Source organism: Podarcis vaucheri (assembly GCF_965113315.1).
Source record: "Podarcis vaucheri genome assembly, chromosome: 2".
Classification (NCBI taxonomy): domain Eukaryota; kingdom Metazoa; phylum Chordata; class Lepidosauria; order Squamata; family Lacertidae; genus Podarcis; species Podarcis vaucheri.
The window spans coordinates 4275634-4300143 of record NC_138760.1 but is presented as its reverse complement, the minus strand read 5'-3'; the positions used below and the strand labels follow the sequence as shown (position 1 = coordinate 4300143).

Below are 24510 nucleotides of genomic sequence, written 5' to 3'. Positions count from 1 at the left end.
TTCTTACAATCTCACAAAGCATAATTCTGTCTGCATGGTACTTAGAAGCCCACAAGTGTGCATGTTAATATGGCTGGCTGTGTGCTTCTGGGCAGAGAAGGTACTGTGAGGATGTACACATGTATACATAAACACTCTCAAACATGGATGGCAAAGGGCACGACATCAGAAGGTAGTTTCAAAAATACTCTGTTTTGGTTTAGTCAAGGGAGAGAGATGAAGCTGTTTAATTCTTACAACCCATCTTGCATAGTGGGCAGGCGAAAATATTACACAGGTACTGTGGATCAGAGACTAGTCCTGCTATAAAACGGAAAGGAGGTCAGTTGTTTTTGAGTCACTATAAAATGGGCATTGGGAGAAGGAGAAAAGGTGGCCAAGGCAATCACCCTTCCAGAAAAGGGCACCTGCTGGCTGGCTCTCAGAGGTAGGACTACAGGGACCCCAAGCACCTGGCCTCTGGCAAGCCCCGCCCATCTGGGGGTAATCAGACAGTCTCTGGTTGGGCATAACATCAACGTTCATCAAAGCCAGGCATGGGGAAGGCACGGGCGAAGGTCTCAACACGCTGCCTAAGGTCAGACAGGCGCTGCTTCGTCTCTGGGTCAGCCAGCAAGAAGGTTTTGAAGTCCTGGAGCTTGGCTGTGGGAAAAGAAGGAGAGCAGGAATATAAGTAAACCAGGAGTTGCAAAAACAAAGGGAGACTGAGGCACAGAGGGAGGACTTTCAGTTATCTAAGAATGTACTCACTCCTCAATCTGGGGCCAAGCCTGAGAAATCAGGAACCCCCATTTTACCACTTTAACCAACTTTTGGTTACATAGAGACACATGGTGGAAAAATCTTGACTTGCTCAACTTCTCTGCGTTAAAAGGCACAGAGCAGGGCCAATAAAGCAGTTGGGGGGGGACCTGACCTTCAGAGGATGTTCTATGACCTCTTGGGTCTCAGCTGAATCAAGGAAATCCATCATTCAGAAACAGCAAATGTAATTAGTGCTGTTTTTCTAGAAAAAGAGGTGCCGGAGCTCACCGTAAACTTCTCCCTTGTTCTCTTAGAATGGCAATGGCACCCACCTGAGAGGTGCCAGAGCTGAGCTCCTGTGAGCTCCAGCTGGGGGGGGGGAGCCCTGAATATAATGAGCCTATCAAACAGATCGCCCGGATGTCCCACTAAAGAAGTCAAAGTCTCGAGTTAGTGATAGTCAACATGGACTAGTAACTGCAACATGCATACAACCCATCCCAATTCAACCTGCTAGCTTTTCCATAACACACCAACAACTTACAGGTTTTCTTTTTGACATCCAGCCCAATCTGGATTCCTTCATCCATGAACTCCACCACCTTCTGGAAATCGCCTTCTCGGAATTGCCGGGAGGTAAGTGCAGGTGCCCCTGTGAGGGATTGGAAGAGAACAGCTCTTCTATTTGAAAGAATAAACACCCTGGGCAGTGTGAAAGCTCATAAGCAGGAGAAGGACACACACACACAGACCTGACAAGGAGTTCAAAGACCTCCATGCTCCTTACTCTCTTTCTTAATCATATTGACGGATTGCCTACAAAAACGTCACCAATACCTACCAATACCATTTTCTGCAATTGGTATTCCAGGTGTGTGTTGGGGAGCACACTGCGGGGGAGGGGGTGAGAAGAGAAGAGACCTCATGGATTGTAGTGTCCTATCCCAGTTCAGCCTTCCTTCCCCATTAGTATAAATAATCTGCACTAAAAGTGAATGAATGAATGAAGTAATTTGGGCCAAGAAAACAAGAACCTGGAAATGAGGTGATTTATAGCGATTTGCTTACTCTGCTTAATTTATTATACTAATTAAGGGCAAAAATTTACAAGATACTGGAACTTTCTTACCTCACTCTAATTTCTGGGATACTTTCAAGCCTATTTTTGCAGCCTTAAGGGCTAGAAAGTTGTTGTTTTTATTACATGAGTAAGATTCTGAGCTTGCTGAAATCTGGGCCCAGTACTGATTTCAGCACTCACAAGATGCATCCATGGAATGTGAGTAGTGCGCCTATTTCCAAATTTCCATGCCCTTCCCACCATTTTTCTCCCTAGCAGTCCTGAGCAAAAATAATTGATATTATTTAAAAAGAAGGCGTCTCAAAGCAGAGTTTAGCTTTTCTTGTGGCAGAATCTGGATTATTTCAGTGTAATTATATGCATCTCTGAACATCAGAAACAGCCAAGCACCTGACTTTTTTATTTAAGTCATTGTTCTTACCAAGCCGCAAGCCACCAGGTGTCAATGCACTCTTGTCCCCAGGACAGGTGTTTTTGTTAGCTGTTATGGACACCAGCTCTAGCACCCGCTCAGCCCGGGCCCCGTCAATGCCTTTTGGTCTCAGGTCCACAAGTACCAGGTGGTTATCAGTGCCACCTAACCAGAGAGATAGAGATAGACAGAGTATAACCTTCCTAACTCGCATCCATTCTCAATACTCAAATAATAGGTCCATCTCATAACAATTATGATGATCACTAGAATTACCCTGCTGGGTTAAAGACCTTCCTAGTTGCTTGCCGACACAGCCTCTTCATTATGGTGGACATGTTGATGGAGCCATCCACCATGAATTTATCTAATCATCCTAGTGTCCACCTTTTCCTATCCCACCCCCCAAAACCTGTGACACTGAATTCATAGACTATCCTATGTATTTTTATTTATTCATTTCATAAAATTTATATACTGCTTGGTTGTAGAAGAAGCAGTACTGTGTTTAGAGCAGGGATGCTTAACCTGTGGCCCCTCCAGATGTTGTGAGATGCCATTGGCCATGCTGGCTGGGGCTGATGGGGGTCCAGCAACATCTGGAGGGCTAGAGGCAAGGCACCCCTGCTTTAGAGGTTGATTCATGGAACTGAACACCAGCAGTTTCAAAAAAGTGTCCCATATGAGCACCTTTTTCACATCTCCAAGGTGAAGATATCCTCTTGATTGAGACTACTATATGGAGCTTGGCAGAGGAGGGATTTGAACCAGAACTCCAGTCACTGATCAAAATGCATTTAAAACTTTCCCACATCCCTTCTTATTCCACCCATTCCAAATAGCAGCTTCTACAAACAGCCACAGGCTTTCACATCTCCACATGTGCTACTCACTGGCTAAGCTACCCCAACACTTCCCTTCCCACTGCACCAAAATAAAGTCAAGACCCAGAGCTAAAGCACACAAGCAGAAGAGTCAGATGGCACAGCAGCGTTGGCTGGGATGTGCCATTTCAGACGCAGGTGGGGAAGCACATGTTTGAATCCCATCCCATATTAAAAATTCCCTGTGCCTACCATTAAACTAGAAGGTCAGAGATATGACTAAGCCTAGAATTCTTCTCCCCTACATACCAATTTCTGTATACGCTGGGAGCTTTTAATATAGGAGAATGCCTAAAATGTGCCATCTACCTGCAATCTGAAATGGTACAGCCCAGTAAAAGCTTCCGCCAGGTGACCTTTCTGGTTGTGTGCTTCTGCTCAGAAGCAAACGGAGGGTCCTCACTATACCTGAAACCAGAGTGTATCCTCGCTGCAGCAATGCCTCTGCCATGGCCTTGGCGTTCTTCAGTACCTGCTGGCAATACTCCCGGAACATGGGTGAGCTGGCCTACAACAGAAAAAGGGATGCAAAGAGGTCCAGAATCAGCAATTCTCCTTTAAGCAGCACAACTTGCAGCATTTTGTCACTCCACAGGGAAGCAGGGGCAACACTCTCTCGGCTTCTTCCCAGCCCAGAACTCCAGGGCTGGGAGGGCGAACCTTTTTCAGTACAAAGGCCAGACGGACAAACATCCCTGGGCCACGAGCCAAGATTGAGTGCCGGGACCAGAAGTAAAAGTGGGAGGAGCCACGCACAGCCATGCAAAAAAGCCACAGGTTTCTACACGTCTTCCTCCATCCACACAAGCAAGAGGCATTATCACATTTCAAGGGCATAATCACCATTTATTTCTTGTACCCCGCCCATCTGACTGGGTTGCCCCAGCCACTCTGAGCAGCTTCCCAAAAAATATAAAAGAACACACAATATATCAGACATTAAAAGCTTCCCAATACAGGGCTGCCTTCAAATTTCTGCGGAAGGTTGTTTAATTGTTTAGCACTTTGATTTCTAACAGGAGGGCGTTCCACAGGGCAGGCGCCACTACCGAGAAGGCCCTCTGCCTGGTTCCTATAACTTCACTTCTCGCAGGGAGGGAACCACCAGAAGGCCCTCGGAGCTGGACCTCAGTGCCCGAGCTGATCGATGGAAGCAGAGACATATTCCAGACAGGCAAAGCTGAACAAGGAGGGCATGGCTCAGGGCTGGTGAGGGTTGTGGAATGGGGAGAGGGGTGTTTGGACTGGGGGTGGGGGCATGACCTGAGTGTCCCAAAGGTCAGGTAATAATAGTAATAATATAATAAATTTTATTTATATCCTGCCCTCCCCAGCCAAAGCCGGGCTCAGGGCGGCTAACAACAATAAAACAGTACAAAAGTACAGCACAGCTAGAAGGGTTTAGACACCCACATTTGGTTCCTGAGCCTGATATTCCCCCTTCCTGCTCTAGGGAACACTCTCCAACACTGGCACTTAACTGGTCAAAAGGAGGGCAGTCAATCAGCTGGCACAATATTGGCAAACTAATACTAGTTAGTTTACCAATACTAGTTATTAGAACTTTAACAGAGAAAGCTACGCTCTTGGAAACAAGAGAGGGGGCTTTCTCATCAGTGGCAACCCAGCTGTGGAATCCCCTCTGCAAAGAAGTTCATCTGGTGCCTACATTGTTGTGTTTTAGGCACTAGGCTATGGCATTTTTTTATTCTCTCAAGCACTTTAAATGTAACCAAGAAGAAAGAAAATGATGTTTTAAACAATGAGTTGCCCATTCTGCTTTCCAAATTGGTTCTGAAGTTGTGGTGAATTTGTAAAGTACATCTCTTTCAATTGCTTTTTTGGGGTAGCATCATATTTATGTCATTGTCTAGCACTGTAAATGCTTAGAGGGAACTTCCTTGGATAGGAAGGGCAGTATACCAAAACATGAAATAAAAAGAAATCAAAGCTAATCTTCTAAAAGATGCAGGAATCTAGCCTCTCCTAGCAGAATTAAGAGAGCCAATGTACTGGACCATATGGAGGACAGAAGCTTGCTAGGAGAGTAGCGGGACAGGGGGCGCCTACCCCTAAATGGGGAGTTTGTGCCCCAACTCCAGCAGGACGGGAGAGCAAAGGGCCCTTACTGCTCCTGTGAGGCAACATTTTTGATTAAAAGGTAGCTCCTCTCAGACATAAGAGAACTTTATGGAACAGCATATATATATCAGGCTCACTGGTTCATGAGCTGAATTTTCAGAATCAGGACCATGGAAAGAAGGATTGAGGTCCAGGGCAGGATAAACACAGGGCTTGGTCCAGACCACCAAAGCAAACAGGCAGGACAAGAGAGACAAGAACTGAGCACACAACAAACGCCAAAGCGTGAAGGCAAGGCAAGTTTCAAAAGGAGACAGAAGCGCTTACTATGGGGTACAGATCATTTGCACTGAGCAATGCACTTGATTAGCCAATCAACAGCTTTCTTTTGCAGAGGCTGCTGGGAAACCAAGAGTGAATGTTGCTCATTTCAGGCCACGGAGGGACCCGAAGTGGTGATACAAGTTAACGTCGAAAATCCTGTCCAAAAGGCTATGCAGGGCTCTTATTCCCCTTTCCCACCTGTTTCAGTGCCACAGCGACAGCTGCAATGGCATGGTTATGGGGCCCTCCCTGCAAAGAAGGGAAGACAGCAAAGTTGATCTTCTCTTCCAGATTGTAGGGAATCTCCTTGCCAGTCTTCTTGTCTATGGAACGGGCACCTTTGCGGTAGAAGATCAATCCAGACCTGCATGTGACAAGAGTGTGGAAGTGTGAACAGGAAAGTACATCAATCACTAGGGCTCCTCAGATATAGGTCCCAAGCGTGCAAGGCTTTTTGGTTAGGGTTAGGGCAATGCCCACTGAAGCTTCAGAAACCAGAGAGGAAGCTGAACAGGGTTTCCAATAGCTGGAGACAGTCCTTGCCTTTCCCATAACCAGCAAAACTAACAATTATGCAAAGAATTCTATTTATATTCCCCAACACCTTTTGCCAAAAGTCCTAACTCCAGTGTTTTTGACCTCTCGCTGAGAGAGCACTTTGCCTTCTAATTACCCTAGGCACAAGATTGCAGGTGAAGCGAGAGAGATTTCACAACTGGACCATGTTAGCCATGTTCACAGTTCCCGAGCAGATTAAGTACCATTATTGAGGCAACACAGAGGGTCTTCACAACCCCCAAAGAGATGAAAAATGAGTGAGGAACCTCTGGCCCTCTCCTCCTGCGGTGGGGAACACCTTGCGGGCAAAGCCCACACTCTTCCGCTGAGTTCACAATGAGCAGGGGTGGGGGAACCTGACGCCTCTGGATGTTGTTGAGCTGAAACTCCCAACATCCCTGCTCATTGGCTGTGCTGGATGGAGCTGATGGGAGTCCACCTGGAGGGCATCAGGTTCCCACCCCCAGATGATGAGGACTGATGCTTCCCCACCCCACACTCTGTCCTTGTCATGCTCACCTCGCTCCACGCAGTGTCTTGTGAGTCGTGCTAGTGACCAGGTCAGCATAATCAAAGGGAGAAGGGATGACTTTGGCTGCCACCAGACCACTGATATGGGCCATGTCAGCCAGCATGTAGGCCTTCACCTCTTCACACACCTGACAGAGAAGAACAGGTCAGTCTCCTGCTCCCACGCTCCTTGCCACATGCCTCGCAAGCAAAAGGAACAAGCACCCTTGTACTCCAGCCCAAAGCCAACTGAAGGTCCAGCTACTTGCAGATCCAAAACTATTAGAAGCAAACAGGTTCCAGTTGAGCCCTAACACTCACGTTTCCACTGAATTTTACTATGGGATAGGGAGAATAAACATTATTCATTCAGTCATTTTATTTGTATGCTGATTTTCCACACAACCCCCCTCCCAAAACATGCTTCAAGCGGCTTACAACAAAACAGGGGTGCATTTCAAAGCCCTACAACTGCCTGCCCTCCCACTGCACCCAGGGGCTACCTTCTTGATGCGGGCGTAGTCAATGAGGCGGGCATAGGCACTGGTCCCAGCAATGACGAGACGCGGGCGGAAGAGTCGGGCTGTTACTTCTAGCTGATCATAATCAATCAATCCTGTTGTTGGCTGCAGAGTGGGGAGCGAGGAGGGAAGTGATGGGTTAACACATGGGGATTAAGCCAATATTTCTCCCTTCACCCATAAATGCACACACAGGAGAGAAACGTTCCATAGACCAGGGGTTGGCAATGGGCTGCACCAAATCCAGCCCACATATGAAGACGAGTTAGCTTACAACTCAACTGCCCCCTTGCCTAGTGTCTTGTTAAGATGCTTGTAGCTGGCTGAAGCTGCAGACAGTCTGATGTCCTGCCTTTCTAAGACAGAGAAGGCCGCAGGAACACCCAGGCTATGAAACCCCAGAAAGGGCTGCAGTGAGTCAAGTTGGGATTCTTTTAGCTAAAAGACTAGGAAGCCTAGCAGGCTGCCTTCTCTGGTTCAGACCAGCTGATATTTGAGATCTTTTGAGGAGTCCATGACAAGCAGTTTGTCATTTGGTGGCAACATGGATGAAAGCCCTTCTCCACCAGAGGGCTCATCCTCTGGAATATCCTCCCTCGGGTCTCTTGTGAGGCAGAGACCAGAATACAATAGGAAATTTCTAACAGATCTTTCTACTGTAATGTGAAATCACTTTCAGATGCTTCATGGGAAGAGACTCATAAATGAAATGAAATAAATAATAGCAACCACCTTTAAATGCCTGTTTAAATTTATTAGAAAACAAAACACCAAGGTGGTTATCCACAACAGAAGATGAAGCAAATTAAAAATTAATATGAGTGATAACTGGGTACCTATAATGAATTGTTAGACTTTTCAAAAGGAGAGCCAAAAATGAGAAAAATAGAAGAGATTAAAGAATTTGTATCGGTTAAATTATCATCAAATCAATTCAAAATTTAAGATAGATAAGAAATTGGGATTTGCATAAAAACCATCACAATTTGAAAAATGCTACGATCCAGAGCTAAAATATTTAAGTTATTTTTATTCTTATTACCTTGTGCTTGACTGTAACACAGTATGCATTGATGATATGATTAAACAGAAAAGCTTTTTTAAAAAGGCTCTTTAAGACTTATGCTTACGCAAGCTTACCCTGGACTTAGACTCTTAGTTTTGAATTCTGCATGCTGTTACATTATATTTGTGATAATTTTAAAATAAATAAATCAGAACAGAGATCTTTTCTTTTTTTGCCACCAGGTAGCTTCTCCACGACCAGTTTTATTGGCTGCCAATACTGACTGAGAATACAGAACTATAAAGAGGCTGCCACCGCCGCCGCCTCTCCTTCCCAGAAGAAGGCCGCATTGTTGCCAGCATGTTTTCTCAACCTCAGGCATCTTTGTGTAGCTGGCAGAGGCAGGCCAAGTGGTCGAGCACACAGAGAACTGACGCTTCTTGGGGAGTAGAAAAGAGGAGAGGATTCTCTACATTGCCTTGGGAAAAAACAGCAACCGCACTTCAGAGCCACTCAGGAAAAGTGGATGTGAGTGAACTATGAAATTATCTCCTTCACCCGTAATCTTGTGCAAGGGATAATCAGTGGGCAAAGTGCACTCAAGAAGTGAGAGGTTAAAGATAAAAGAGGCTAAAGGAATAGCACAGAGCCATCTTGACAGTATTAAAACAACAGGTGCCCAAGAAATCCAAATCCATACATGCTTCGCAAACTGAGCACATCTGCCAAATTTCAACTCTTTTCTTTACATGATTTAATCTGCATTCTTTAGCACTGTGCATAATGTAATCTAATTTGGATAGTTATGAAGAGGAACAAGAAGCTACACACGTTATGGAAGACCTCTTCTCAGATTCCTGAAAGGATTGCTTCCAAGCATTATCTATATGTGGTTAAAAGAGCTTGGCCCTTGTTTGCAAAAAAACTAGCTAGGGGAGAAGACTATGAGGGCACCTAGATCATCATCATCATCATCACCATCATCCACCCTTCACCCGAAGGTCCCAGGACAGGTTACAGCAATAGTAAATGCATCATTAAAACAGGCTCAACAGGACCCCCTTTGACTGCCAGGCCATTTCAGCCAAGTCACGCCCACCTGCCCCATACCTGACATCATAAACGCCATCAGATGTGGGGCAGGTAAGGACATGGCTGAGCAGAAAGAGATTTTGCAGGAACAGTCAATCAGCTGGACTGCAAAGCCCTGGGTACCATCACAAATGCCCAACAATCAGCTGACCCATGGTGTATTGATATATCACCCAGGACTGGATCGCAATGGCTGCTTCACCCGCCAGTACATTGCGGGTGAAACTGCCACTGCTGAGTCCCTCTGCCACCAGCGCTCAGCACGCAAGGGAGAAAGAAGCTGCTGCCGGCCGCTGGCAGCAGAGGGACTCAGGAGCAGCAGCGGTTTCAGGTGCCATTGCACTCTGGCTGGCCCTCATACGGTTGAGGGGCCGATGTAGCTTGTTCCTCCCTTGGCAGGTGGTTCCTTTAAACTTCTCCGTTCTGGGGTTGCCTGGCTGCCCGTCCCTCAGTGGGGAAGTGTAACGGTGCCCTCAACCCGCCTCTGGCTTGCGCAAGCTGGAGGTGCCATTACACTTGAGGGAGCCTTGAGAACGGAGCCCATCAGGCTCCCTCCGTTTACAAGTGAGTGGGGAGCGAGCAGGCTGCTTTTTTCTCCTAGGAGAAAGAGGTAGCTCACTTGCCCCTCACCCCCACATCGGCAGGGCTCTCACCATCTTCGAGCAAGTGGGGTGCGAGTGGGCTGACTCTTTCTGCTAAGAGGAAGAGGCAGCTCGCTCGCCCCCCCCCCAAACCCGAAGCCGGAGGGAGCCCTGAGGAGCGAGCCAGAGGCAGGGTGCTGGCTCCTTTAAACTTCTCTAAAGAAAGAGAATTTGGATATAATTTGTTTGCAAGAAACTCATGTGACCAGGTTACACAAGAAGGTGTTAATAAATAAAAGATTAGGCCAAGAATTTATTTCATCAGACAGAGTTAAAAAGAGAGGCGTGGTGATCTACGCCAAGGAGAACCTTTCACCAAAATTTTTGTTTAAAGATGAACAAGGAAGAATCCTGGCTATTGAAATATCGACCCAAGGAGAGAAAATCTTGGTATTAGGAATCTATGCACCAAATGAGGGGAAATCAGAATTTTACAAGAAGCTGCATGAGACATTACTGGACTATCTGGACTATTCTAACATCATTATGATGGGAGATATGAATGGGGTTGTCTCTACTTTTATGGATAAGTCACAGAACCAGAATTTGACCAAAGATGGAAGACTACCAAAAACCTTTTTTGAATTAACTGACAATATGGATTTAATTGATTTATGGAGGACGAGAAACCCCCTTGGTAAAGAAGGAACTTTCTTTTCTGAGGCCCATCTGTCATGGACAAGAATCGACCAAATTTGGACAACTAGAGGGCTGGCACCTAAGACTATAAAAATAGAAATCTGCCCAAAGACATGCTCCGACCATAACGCCCTGAAAATGGAAATGAGACTTACTACTGCCGATTCCTTCAGATGGAAAATGAATGACAACCTGTTAAGAGATCAAGAGATTGTAAAGAAGGCCCAAAAAGCTTTAAAGGACTATTTTGAAATTAACTTGAACACCTCGGTGGAAAAAAGAATAATCTGGGACGCGAGTAAAGCTGTTATGAGAGGGTTCCTGATACAACAGAATACGATCAAGAAAAAGTTCTGGAATGGTAAAAAGGATAAGATATTGGAGAAGATAAGAGATGGTGAGAAAAAATTAAGATTAAACCCAAAATCAAAGGAGACTTTAAGAGAAATTAAATACCACCAGTCACAATATGCGAAACTGATTAATCAAGAAGTGGAATGGAAGATTAAACAAATGAAACAAAGATCTTTTGAGTCGGCGAATAAATGTGGGAAACTGCTAGCTTGGCAGTTGAAAAAGAGACAAAAATTAAATTACGTTACCAATCTAGAAGTTGATGGAAAGAACATTCAGAAACCGGGAGAAATTAGAAAGTGTTTCCAGAAATATTTTAAAAAACTGTATACACAAGGATCCGAGGATGCGACTGAGATAGAACAATTTTTGAAAGAAAACGGCCTTCCAGAATTATCACAAGAAAAGAGATCAATCTTGAACTGTAAAATAACACAACAGGAAATTGAGGATGCCATTCAGAATATGCAGCTAGGCAAATCTCCAGGTCCTGATGGACTCACCTCCAAATACTATAAGACCTTAAAAGACTACTTGACACAACCATTAATGGAGGTTTGTAACCAGATTATGGGGGGAGGGAGGGCACCAGATACGTGGAAAGAAGCATTCATCACACTGATACCTAAAGTGGAAACTGAAAAGACTCAACTTAAGAACTACCGACCCATCTCACTCCTAAACGTGGATTACAAAATATTTGCGGATGTTTTAGCTAATAGATTTAAAAAAGTACTAAATGAAGTAATTCATAAGGACCAAGCAGGCTTTCTCCCAGGTAGACATTTGTTTGACAACACCAGGAACATTATCGATATTTTGGAACTTTTACAAACAAATATTAACACCAAAGCAGTGCTAATTTTTATTGATGCGGAGAAGGCCTTTGACAACATTTCTTGGAAATTTATGAAGAAAAATTTGGAAGGGATGGGAGTGGGAAGGGGGTTTGAGAATGGAATAGAGGCAATCTATTCAGAACAAAAAGCTAAGTTGATAGTGAACAATGTGGTGACAGAAGAACTTCATATTGAAAAAGGAACACGCCAGGGGTGCCCCCTATCCCCTCTGTTGTTTATTTCGGTCCTGGAGGTTTTGCTGAATATGATAAGGGAGGATCGGCAGGTACAAGGAATACGGGTCGGAGCGAAACAATATAAATTGAAAGCATTTGCAGACGACTTGGTTTTAACATTACAGGAGCCAGAACCTAGTACAAAAAGAGTTTTGGAATTGATTCAGAAATTTGGTCGGGTGGCGGGTTTTAAGTTGAACAAACAAAAAACTAAGGTGTTAGGGAAAAATTTGACGGTTATTGAAACAGAGGGGTTTCAGAAGGAAACAGAACTAAACATTGTTAAAAAAGTGAAATACCTGGGGGTCAATCTGTCTTCTAAGAATTTGAATCTATTTAAAGATAATTATGAAAAATGCTGGTCAGAGGTTAAAAAAGATTTTGAAATTTGGTCAAGATTGAAATTATCCTTGCTAGGCCGAATTGCAGTTATAAAAATGAACGTTTTGCCAAAAATGTTGTTTCTGTTTCAAGCCTTGCAGGTCGTGGACAGAGTGGAATGTTTTGGAAAGTGGCAGAGGGATATCTCTAGGTTTGTCTGGCAGGGCAAAAAGCCCCGAATAAAGTTTAAAATACTAACTGATGCAAAGGAGAGAGGGGGGTTTGCCCTGCCGGACTTAAGGTTATATTATGAAGCTGCGGCCTTCTGCTGGATGAAAGATTGGATCTTATTGGAAAACACTGATGTCCTAGATCTGGAAGGCTTTAACAATTCGTTAGGTTGGCATGCGTATTTGTGGTATGACAAGGGGAAAACATATGGAATGTTCAAAAACCATATTGTCAGGAAAGCAATATATATGGTCTGGAAAAAATACAAAGACTTATTGGAAAGTAAAACTCCGAGGTGGATCTCACCAATAGAGGCCAAAGCTCGGAAAACAGCCAATATGGAGGCACATTGGCCGAAATATTGGGAAATAATAGAAAACATTGGAGGTAATTGGAGGTTGCAGAGCTTTGAAAAACTAAAGGATAAGGTGCAAAATTGGCTACACTATGCCCAAATTAATGAGGTTTTTAAGCTAGATAAAAAAATAGGATTCCAGGTGGAAAAATCGAAACTTGAGACAGAGTTGCTAGAACCAAAGACCAAGGTATTATCGAGAATGTACAACTTGCTGCTTAAATGGAACACTCAGGATGAGACAGTTAAGTCAGCCATGATAAAATGGGCTCAAGACATTGGTTACAATATTATGTCTGAAGACTGGGAAAGGTTATGGACCACCGGTATGAAATTTACGGCATGTAATGCCTTGAAAGAAAACATTATGAAAATGGTATACCGGTGGTACATGACCCCAGTCAAGCTTGCTAAGATATACCATTTGTCTGACAATAAATGTTGGAAATGTAAGGAGGCTGAAGGGACATTCTTTCACCTCTGGTGGACTTGTCCAAGATTGAAGGCCTTCTGGGAAATGATTTATAACGAGTTAAAAAAGGTGTTCAAGTACACCTTCCCCAAGAAACCAGAGGCCTTCCTTCTGGGCATTGTCGGCCAGAAGGTGTTAAAAAAGGATAGAACTCTTTTTATGTATGCTACAACAGCAGCAAGAATTCTTATCGCTAAGCATTGGAAGACCCAAGATTTGCCCACACTGGAGGACTGGCAGACGCAACTGATGAACTACATGGAATTGGCCGAGATGACTGCAAGGATCCGAGACTTGGGAGAAGAGGCAATGGAGGAGGAATGGAAAAAATTTAAAGACTATTTGCAGAAATATTATAAGTTGTATGAAACATAAGACGTCGTATGATCTGGAACGTTAGCCCCAGCAATGAAATTTAATTATTTATGAAACTGATAACACTCATGAAAGAATCAAAGTTTAAACGGGTAAAAAGGATATTATGCTATATTTTTAGAGTAATTGGAGAATAAGAGATTTAAACTTAAATTGCAACTGAAAATATAAAGAAACACACGAAATAAGGGTATAATTTGCTGACAATTTTATTATCAAGAATGCATTCATGTGGGAGATGTGGGGAAGTCCAATGGAAATTTGAAATAAGTTGTCGAAATGGTTGAGATTTTCTGTTCTCTTTTCCTTTTTTTCTTTTGTTCTGCCTTTCTTTTTGTTTTCTCTGTAATTTCGAAAAAATGTAATAAAAATTATTATAAAAAAATAAAAATAAAATAAACTTCTCTGTTCAGGGGCGCACGGCTGCCTGCCCCTCAATGGAGAGACTGGGCTTGCTCAGCTAGGGGTGGGAGCCTTCCCGCCCCCCACCTGAGCAGTGCAAACAAGCTGCATTGTCCCAGCCCACAAAACCCTTGGGTGAAAGTGCCTCAGTTCCAGCGCTGAGCGCTGCAGCAATTTCACCCCATGCCTGGTGGGTTGGGGCCAATGCAGCTGGTTTCAACTTCACGGTCTATCACCAGATCGCAGTGTTTGGCTGGTGATGCATCGCAGTGTTGAAAACCTCCCATCGGATGTCAAGGTGATGGACAACTACCTGACATTCAGAAAACATCTTAAGGCGGCCCTATTCAGGGAAGCTTTTAATGTATGATATTTTAGTGTTTTTTGGTTTCTGTGGAAGCCGCCCAGAGTGGCTGGGGAAACCCAGCCAGATGGGCGGGGTACAAATAATAAATTATTATTATTATTATTATATTGCCCAGCCCTACACTGGGCTTTAGAAGGCCCAGCAATCACCTGATAGTCAGGCTTGTCGACTGCTACCCAAGGGTGTTGCAAAATGCTCTGTTCAGGCTGTGCCTTTGCCTGCATTGTTTGATTTCAAACCATGTGGGCAAAAATGGGTCACCTGACATCTTTATGATGTAAAGTGATTGGCAGGTGGGTGGCTCCACACCCCTGTCAACCGTGCTCCATGGAGGGTGGGAGAGACAACAATCTGGGCCACTGGACAGATCCAGTTCTCATCTTCCGATACAAGGGGGGGGGGGGACACACACCACACAACGGTGTCTCCCTCTCCAGGCAAGGTGGCTGACTACAGGGTAGAGGCAGCTGATGGTATGTAGAAGGGCTGCAGAACTGCAGGCAGGATCCTATGCAGACTCTCAGCACAGAGGAAATGGGTGGGGTGGTGGGGAGGGGGAAAGGTGCCAAACCCCTACCTACCAACATGATGCTGACACAAACCCCCACACTAACACTAGTCAACAGAACAAAAGTACAATGCCCCCCATCTCCCTTGCCCCCTTCCTTCCCCCAGCAGCAAGATGTCTATGACAAAAGTGACTCTCACTAAATGTAAATGAACTGCAGAAAAGACTATGAATTGAACGTGGAGGTGAGTCCCTGTTTATCTGTTTTGCAACACAGAAAAATCTTAATAAAAACTATTTTTTAAGAAAACCACAGCTAACACTTCACACACAACGGCGTACATTTTGTATACATGAAGGCAAATCTTTATTCTCGTCATCATCAGCCTCCCCACGCTGAAATCAATTAGATTGGCAAGTACTACAAGCAAGGTCTACTTGGTGGTGGCCCTATATTTGTGTAAATCCCTCCCGCAGCTACTTTTCAGTTGGAAGGTTAAGCTAAATTTTGATTACTTAACCACTCATACCATGACTGTAAAACTGTTTCTTCTAAAATGCTTTAAAATGGTTTTTATGAGCACCATGATTGTCTGTGAAATCCTGCTAAACTGCTGTTTTAATGATTCGACTGAATTTTATTGGAACAAGAAATTTCTGTTTTATGTTTCATTTATGAATATAACCTGCTTTGGGGGTATTTTGGAATAAGGAAGGATGGGACACATTTCTGTTCACTCACATTCAGTTTGTAGGGCATGGATTCGAAGAAGATGGACGTGGCCGAGATACGTTTGATGTCAGACATATACCCATGCGTTAGGCTGCAAGAATAGGGAAGACATATTGTCAGGAGATAATCTAAGCCGCAGTCATAGCAGAACTCTGACCATGGGACCAAGTAAGAACCTTCCCACCCAAATGGACCCACAGATTAACTAGTTACCCATCCTCAAGTAGGACAGTCACTTCCAAGCGGGATTTTCTATGGGGCAGAGTAGGATCTAGTAACTACATGAGGCACAGTATGTCCCCAAAAAATACGAGTTCAAAATCTCCACAAACCAGAGGGAGAAAGGAACCAGAAGCTTCTACAGACACAAGGTTGAAAAACCAATTGCTATATTAAACTGACTAAGGGCCAGCACATTTCGCTTTGTCAGGGGACCATTATCCTGTGGAGGATTTTATCACCAGTGTGAAGAAAAAGCACAATGCCCTGAACCCCACACAAAGACCCACTGTGTCAGCACTGCAGTTTTGCTCCTTCTACCTCCCCTCCCAGTTCCTTCAGTTACAGCTTCCTGACTTGTGCCTTTATTAGCCATGCCAGTTCCCAGTTCCACACCCCACTTCGAACGTACTGGCCTCCGTCAGGCAAGTCCAGGCCCATGAGTCGCTCGTGGGGCTGCAGCAAAGCTGTGTAGGCAGCAAAGTTGGCAGGAGATCCAGAGTATGGTTGGACATTCACTCCCCAGCACTCGGGGTCCAGGTCAAAAGCCTCCAGGGCCCGGCGTTCACACAGCAGCTCAATGCGGTCCACCACCTCAGCGCCACCATAGTACCTGTGTCAGGATGTAAAGGGGAAGGCAGAATTAAAACATCAACAGCCCACACATCCATTGCCCTGGTGGCACCATTATCTCTGAACCAGAGAAGAAGACATTGAGAAACAAAGAGAGACCCCTCTCTCCTCTCCACATATAAAGGAAGTTGCCAAGACAACCATCCCCTAGCAAAGCCTCCTGCTGCCACCCCAGTGCTCCACAGCTGACTTTTCATGCGCCCGCCTCTTCATTACCAGATTCCTTTCCCAGATGACAAAATGCCCCTCCCCCGCCTCTCGTCACTCCTAATATTTCATCCTAACATGCTTCTGTGGGTGACAACCACTCAAAGAGGCAACAGCTCCGGCCCAAGATGGGCCGTGCCCAAGTCTCTTCCACTCAGGCCTCTTCCAAGGGAGGACCATTCCATGCGTCAAGCAAACACCAGGCGCATCGGGACAATTCAGTGGCGGTTGCATTCTGTCTCTTCACTGCAAGAAACAGGCCCCAAGCTATCCACAGCAGTCTCAGGAAGAAGAGAAAAGAGGACTTTTCTTCATACGCAGTTTGTGCACCTTCTCCCCTGTCCAGCCATAGCTTCTTCCCACTAACGCTACGTCTTCCTTTGGCTTATTCCTCCTTTCACCCCCTTCCATCCCTCTTCCTTGGTGCCCTTAGACATTACAGTGTGAGCTGCTCTTCCCTAGGTTCATCCTGTGACACGACTTTGACATTTAAAGGCCCACAGTGATGCTGGTTGGGGCTGTGAATCCCATCAAGATCTGGAGGGCCACCACTCCCCCATCTAATGGGAACCACTATTTTGCCCCTTGCTGTTCTTCTTTAATGGCACTACTTTTCTGCGATGTTTGTGGTTCTCCCCCACTCTCCACTGCTATCCTCACAAGATCCCGGTGAGGTAAGTTGCACTGAGAGACTATGGCTGGCTCAAGGTCATTCAGTGAGCTTCATGACTGAGTGGGGATTTGAACCCTGGTCTCTCAGGTCTTAGCCCAGCACTAACCACGGTGCCACCCTGACTCTCAGGGTGCTTTTCCTGCATTCTTGCCCTCATGTTTTATCCGCAGCCTAAAAAAACCTGACGGCACCAGGCCTAACATCTCTGCAACTCGAGCACCAGTGATATCTACGTGAGAAGTTTTTAACATCTTTGCGTCATTTTTATCCACTGCAAGAGTCTGCAGGCCAGCAGGCCATCAAAACTGGTCTCTGCTCATCCACTTTCAGGACCCTCCATCCCAACCCATTACTGATTTATTTTACCCAGACAATGGCATTACCTCTTGCCAGGGTAGCCCTCTGAATACTTGTTGTTGAGGCAGGATCCAAGAGCCTCGAGCGCAGCTCGACTGCAGAAATTCTGGAATTTGGGAGAAAGAGTTTCAAAAGGTAAGAGCTTCCCATACTCCTTGATATAGGGAATGTGCTAAAATAGTATGATTTTTGTAGAGTTGTATTGATATTTTTTTCACCCCCTTTTTTCTTTCTTTTTAGCTCATTTCCTATGTCTGTATTCCTACTGTGAAGTATAAGATACACTAGTCATCAATATTACTCATATCTACTGTTTATCAAAATATGATTTGCCATTTCTCTTCTACTGTATTTTATTGTTTTCTAAAATTTTTGAAAAATTAATAAGCAGTATTTTGAAAAGAAAAGATGGAGGGGTAAAGAGAGAAAGAGAGAGAAGGGAATCACACACAAGCAATAGATAGAGAGCTAGAAACATTCCATCCCTCTTATGCCATGTTCCTCAGACTGTACGCTCCTCTTTCCAGGTGAATAAAAATGGAGTAACTTTTTCACCTTGCAATAAGATATAACTAAGACCCAGACAAGGTAATGAGTCTTCCTCTGCAGCAGTCTATCCAGGCTTGTCCTTTTGAAAAGAGAAATAGGAATTGCATCCAAAGGGGAAGGCCAAATAGATGAGAGAGAGTGATCCAGGCTGGGACCACAGTGAGGTGCAACTTTGGGGCCAAGTAGCAGCTGGGGGTGTGGTGATCAGAACAGTGGGCAGGAAGACATGCAGAGAAATGTCAGACATCGCCTCCTGCCCATACACCAGGGTCTGGATTCAAAAAATGAAAAACTCAGACTAGTTCTATGTCAAATTAGAATCCCTCTTCCTTTCATTAGCTTACGCTATTTTATCACTCCAGTCATTTCTAAAGCTAGTAGGTCCGGCCCTAGCATTAGCCAGAGTGAGGCGCTGGGCAGGGGGCAGCAACAGCCTCTCTGGCCATTCCTTCTGATCCCTCCTGGTACTCTGTTTGAGGACAGAGCTGTGTGTGCACCACACTGCCAGCCCTGTGCTCCTGGAATTAGCCTGATGCCTAAAAGTTGTGGTGGAGAAGGCTGTCCCATTGCCAGCACTGAAGGAAGACTGAGCTGCCAGTCAATCAGCTTTTGTATGTAGAGTAGGGGAGGGAAGCCTCTTGCCCTTGGCTTCTGGCAGCAAAGTGCCTTGGGCCAGCTATGCATGTCATATACACAAGACCATACCTGTGAGCTGGATCCAGATTTAGTCATGCTTAGAGCAGAACCAATGAAATGAATGGGAGTCAAGCTCCATTGATGTCAGTGGGTCTAGCTTTAAGCATGACCTAATCTGGATCCAACCCCTATGCAGTCTGCATTCATGAACCCAGATTAACTACCTTTCCTTTGTATTCATAATAACCCATACATCCAGGTAAAGATTATAAAAGCAGAGGGGTGGGGGCAGGGGGGTAGAAAATCCCAAAGCGTTTTTTCTTTTCCTTTGGACACTTTTCCAGCCCTGTTAAAAAGACCTCATTCTTGAAACCTAAGAATCTGAAATATTTTTTACAGTCCTGACTTTAAACATTTTGCATTTAAACTGTGCATTACAAATGTTTTATTATTTATTTCTCAAATTATTATGGCACTTTAAAACTAATGAGCTCAAAAGCAGCCAACACCAAAACTTAATCAAACATAATAAAAAGAAGGATATAAAACATCATTCATTAAATAGCAACTAAATTATAAGGAGGGACGCGGGTGGTGCTGTGGGTAAAACCTCAGCGCCTAGGACTTGCCGATCGCATGGTCGGCAGTTCGAATCCCCGCGGCAGGGTGAGCTCCCGTCGTTCGGTCCCAGCGCCTGCCCACCTAGCAGTTCGAAAGCACCTCTAAGTGCAAGTAGATAAATAGGGACCGCTTTATAGCGGGAAGGTAAACGGCGTTTCCGTGTGCTGCTCTGGTGCCGGCTCGCCAGAGCAGCTTCGTCACACTGGCCACGTGACCCGGAAGTGTCTGCGGACAGTGCTGGCTCCCGGCCTCTAGAGTGAGATGAGCACACAACCCCAGAGTCGGACATGACTGGCCCGTACGGGCAGGGGTACCTTTACCTTAAATTATAAGGGAAGAATTAAAACCAAAACCCAGTTTAAAAACACAGCAGCTAGTCCTCATGAACTATTTATTTCTCAAACTGCATTCTTCAAATGAGGTTAAAGGAAGCCTCTCCCCCTGTAATTTACTAAGAAAGAACGCTCAATCGCATCCCTTGGAAAAGGCCATAGCTGTAGTCAAGGACTCAGCCTGAAGACACAAGGGCCAAATGTGGCTTAGGGGGCTGGGGCTGAATACACTCTTACGGCACTCTCAAGTGTGTAAGAGAGCTGCTGGATCAGACCCAAGGCCTGTATGACCAAGAGAGATCTCTTACCAGGAAGGAGACAGCACTCGCCAGCCAAAGGATAAGACCCTTTTGTGCTGCACTCCAGGGCTAAGGAAGGAGACACCCACCTCTGAGGCAATGAGCTCCAGACCCCGGCACTGGCGATCCTTCTCTTGCTGCACCAGCGCCCACATCTCAGGGTCACTCTCGGCCAAGCTCTCCTGCCCGGTCCAGCCTGGCGTCTCCTTGGCAGATGCAGCAGCTGCTTTGCTGTGTTGGGCCCGCAAACTCCCTGCAGCCTGGCAGCATCTCCGCAAGGGCTGGCAAAAGGGAAGGGAGAAAGAAAGAAAGAAAGAAAGAAAGAAAGAAAGAAAGAAAGAAAGAAAGAAAGGGTTATTTTAGCCTGGCCATCCTAAAGTATTTTGAGGATTCAAGCAGCGTTCTATCCACACATTAGAATGAACAAAGTGCACAACCCATCTTGGAAGTTTGGCTGCGCATGTTGCAATCCAGGCACCTGCTCTACTGGAGCAAAGAATACATCAAACCTGTTGGATTTCTGGGAGACCCTGACTGCGTATCCCATGAGACCTGCTTGACACCAGTAGTAGGAGCCTTATCAGGTCTATAGCCAATAGGTGACATGTTGCAAAATAGGTGACCTGCCATCGTGTGTGTGTGTGTGTGTGTGTGTGTGTTCCAACCAACCTCTCTTTCTCTCACTGCGTATCATCCCACATGTGGAAAGTACGCCTGTGCAATATAAGCCTTCTCATTCTAGAGGTAGACAGCCATCATGGATTTGGGATTAAGTCCCACCATAAGCAGTACACAGAGAGTTTACTGGCATTCACCTGCTTCCCTACCATTCAAAAAAACACACCAATAGACGTTCACAAAAAGAACCATGAGTCTTGAAGCATCTGATGATCTCTTGACTGCAAAAAGCTCACTGCAACAATATTCCATTTCTAGACATGTTAGCCTCCTTCCTGAACCTGTGGCCCTCCAGGTGTTGCTAGGACTCCAACTCCCATCAGTTCCAGCCAGTATGGGCAGTTTTCAGGAATGATGGGGCTTGTAGTCCAACCGTATCCAGAGAGCTACACATTCCCTCTGTCCCTGCTACATGCCTTCCACACTGGCTCTGGTTAATGGGAGCTGTAGTTCCAAAACATCTGGAGGGCATCAGGTTCAGGAAGGCTGACACAGAGAATAACGCCTGAATAGGGCTATGGATACTAGCCGAAAATCACCAAGCAAGCTTTGTAACTGAGCAGGGATTTCACATCCCAGCCCAGCTGCAAGAATCCATCCACTATGCCATGCTAGATCTTGGAGCTGCCAACTGGGGCTTCCTCACTGCCCCCTTTCCCTAGCAGTTATGTCCATTTCAGAACTAGGTTATTATCATGCAAACCAGATGGGTGCTGAGGAATTTATATTACAGCCTTCTGTAATCTAAGGCAGCTGTTGAGCACAGTGGGAGATTATGAAGTTTGGGGGGTGGCAGGCAGATAAATCATCCAACCAACTAACATATATAAAAAAGAAGTCTAGAAAGCAGCAAATAGTTGAAGTTTATCAGCTTCTTTCTGTGTTGCCCCAATGGACCTACAGAATAGCATTTGCTTGCATTAACATGGAGAGTTTGGGGGAAGGAGTAATTTCTTGCCACTTCCGTCACTGAAAAAGCGACACAGTGAGAATTCTCGAAAGAAAAAGCTGGAGTGGTGAGGTGGCAGGGAGGCAGGAGGAGCTGCTTCAAGGGCTGCTGAAACAGAGCTGGCTTTGTTGTGGTGTTACGTTGCAGATGGTCAAGTGAGCTTCATTTGTGCAGAACAGCAGACACAACAACTTCTGCCGCTGCTGAATGCTGAGTTGGCAAGTCCAGCTGGGGGGGGGGGAGTTGCATGTGCACACGCAGAGTTTGCTTTTGTTTCCCTACTTCTTTCCCACATGTTTCAAAGAAAGGCAACACAAATGCCAGCCAACAGCATTTAAAAGGAGGCAGTTTTTCTTTTTAAATAAAAAAGGCTGTACTTTGAAAAAGCATCTAAAACTCATAATCACCTCTGCAGATGATGTAACCGGCTCATCTCGGTTGCATCAGCAAGGAGGGAAAACTCAATAATGTATCTTGGCCTATGAATGAAACACTCCCTGCATCATTTAAAAACCATCATCGTTTTCTAAGCAAAAAGTGATTCTACAAATTGCAGAGGTTGTTTGTTTTTTCTTGTAAAGCGCAGGCACAAACTTGTTTCTGACTGCTGGATAGAAGGGTTACAAAATATTTACAGTTCACTGGCTGTAGAAACTCTTTCCTTTTAATTTTGAGTTGTAATCATGTTACCCAATGCAGATATCTTTAGCCTGCGAATCAGGAAGCCGTTTTCAGGGGGTATGTCATTTTATTGACTGGGTTCAAGAGATCAAATGGCATCTGGTGCCAGAGAGAAGCCTCTGCCAAAGGGACTTTGGTAAGGTGATAAAGCAGCTGCCCAAGTTCCTCCCACCCCACTTTCCCCCACTCCGAACCTGGGCCTCTTTCTGCCAATTTCCCTTTCTTCCCCTCGAAGCTGCAATGTCAGATAGGACAGTGAGAAAGGGAAAGAGATGCTACAAAAATTAGCCTATAAAAGTCAGCAAAGCGTGACCGAGACTCTATTATCAGCTGAAACCTCTCCCAGCAGTCTTGGGAACGTCAAGATAACTCTTCGCCTCGCTCGGTGCCACATCCAAGAGCCATTAAGCCAGAATTAAATAATAATTGAGCTGCAGAATGGCGAACAGATCGGTGCTGCTATCAGATCCCTGGCTTTGAACCCTCAGGCGGGTATATAAACTCCTTACCCAAGAAGCTTGCCTCTCCAAACTTGCACGACTTAACAGTCCCATGGGGGGGGGGGGAGAGAATGCCATCAGTGAGGACAGATCTTCACTCACTCGAGGAGCAAAAAAACTACTTCCCCAGACACTCCAGAACTGAACTGTCTAGGGAAAGGCCTCCTGGCGCCCCGCATATGGGGAGGGAGGAGGAAGGGGCAGGATGGAGGTGTCGCTCAGGTCAGTTCCACTTTACAAGTCAAGCCACGCGCACTCGCCCAGGTGCTCCGAACATCCACAGCCACTGACCTGCAAAGCACTTCTGTGAAGTTGTGCGTGGGACTAAGGAAACCCCTTCCCCCCCTCCCCACTCTCCTATTGCATCTCTTCCCTACACTCAACTTAGGAGATCCCAGCAGATCCAACCTCCTCCCCACCTCCTGCCATTCGCTCCCCACGCCTTACCTTAGCAAAGTGTCTAAAGGGAAAAGGCAGCATAGCAGCCTAAGGTGCAGAAAGTGCAAAAGCCCCAAACTGTTTTGCTAGTTGTTGCTCACGCTAAGTGAGTCTCCAAGATCTGAAAGGAGGACGGTGGGCTGGAGAAAGGGAAACACGTGGTTCTCCCTCCGCCACTGCCAGTTACTACCGGGTTCAAAAGGTATCATGGGAAATGTAGTTCTTCTCCCTTCCCTCGCTCGCTTTTGTCGGAAGTCAGCCGAGCGGATCGCCCTGCAGGCTGCGCGTAGCAGCTCGTACTTGTCTTGCATTTGAACCCGGGGAACGGACAGAAGCCCCCGCTCTCCTCTCGCAAAAAAGGGAAATTATAGACATCAGTAACGTGTCAGAGAAATTTGCAATTCTGTAAACAAGGGGGTTGCTGCTGGGCTCAGTTTCAGAACTATATATTGCCTGTTAGCACCGCAACTGAATTTCATACGTACACAGTCTGCCTTGCCACATGTAGGATTATACAGCTGCTCGTGCACAGATATATTGTCCCTGTCCAAGCTTCCGTCGCTTTAAGAGTTAGAAATTCAATCGATACAGGTTCTGCCACATCGGCATGCAGGGGAAGGCTGCACCTGTTCAATTTCTGTCTGTCACGTGACTGTTATAGGCACAGGTCTTTGCCGGATAAAAAGATGTGCAACCCTACTGTTTCTGCATATTATAGGGGGCTTGCTTTTCCTGCTCCCCTGGAATTCAAATTCAAAAGATGTACCTGAGCAGGCACACATAGGTCACCTGGTCAAAGCTTTCTCCATTATGGATAGATATATTGCATTTCTATATGCCAATTTTGTGGGGGGAAACTCTGTCCTCTTTCAGGGTGATATTGTCCCTCTGGTTTCTTTCCATATGGCAATGTTTAAGTGGCCGCAGTATTTATTACGTCCATAATACAGGGCGGCGAGTAGCTTAAGATGGGAACAAGGATAATCAGTGAGTTCATGGCAGAGTTGCCTTTCACAGCACCTGCTCTTAACCACGATGCTCCATCAGCTTT

General features: G+C 45.5%; 1 protein-coding gene across 1 annotated transcript; it reads right to left on the bottom strand.

Annotated features, from left to right (window-relative positions):
* Window positions 1-211: 211 nt before the first annotated feature.
* Window positions 212-23627, bottom strand: SHMT2 (serine hydroxymethyltransferase 2). The gene is made up of 12 exons (XM_082212976.1): window positions 23469-23627; window positions 20303-20494; window positions 17803-17882; window positions 16319-16519; window positions 15697-15778; window positions 7099-7221; window positions 6605-6744; window positions 5726-5891; window positions 3530-3629; window positions 2247-2402; window positions 1289-1396; window positions 212-642 (listed from the first exon to the last, which is right to left on the bottom strand). The coding sequence occupies exons 1-12, from the start codon at window positions 23499-23501 to the stop codon at window positions 515-517; spliced, it is 1509 nt and encodes a 502-aa protein (XP_082069102.1). The 5' UTR covers window positions 23502-23627; the 3' UTR covers window positions 212-514.
* Between the last annotated feature and the right edge of the window lie 883 nt (window positions 23628-24510).

Excerpts from the sequence above, each read along its gene's own strand:
- SHMT2 (XM_082212976.1), bottom strand. The coding sequence starts at position 23,501 with ATGCTGCCTTTTCCCTTTAGACACTTTGCTAAG. Across the intron at positions 3,630-5,725 it reads TCGCTGTGGCACTGAAACAG|GCCAGCTCACCCATGTTCCG; the intron begins GTGGGAAAGGGG and ends TTTCTGTTGTAG. Across the intron at positions 643-1,288 it reads GGATGTCAAAAAGAAAACCT|CCAAGCTCCAGGACTTCAAA; the intron begins GTAAGTTGTTGG and ends CTTTTCCCACAG.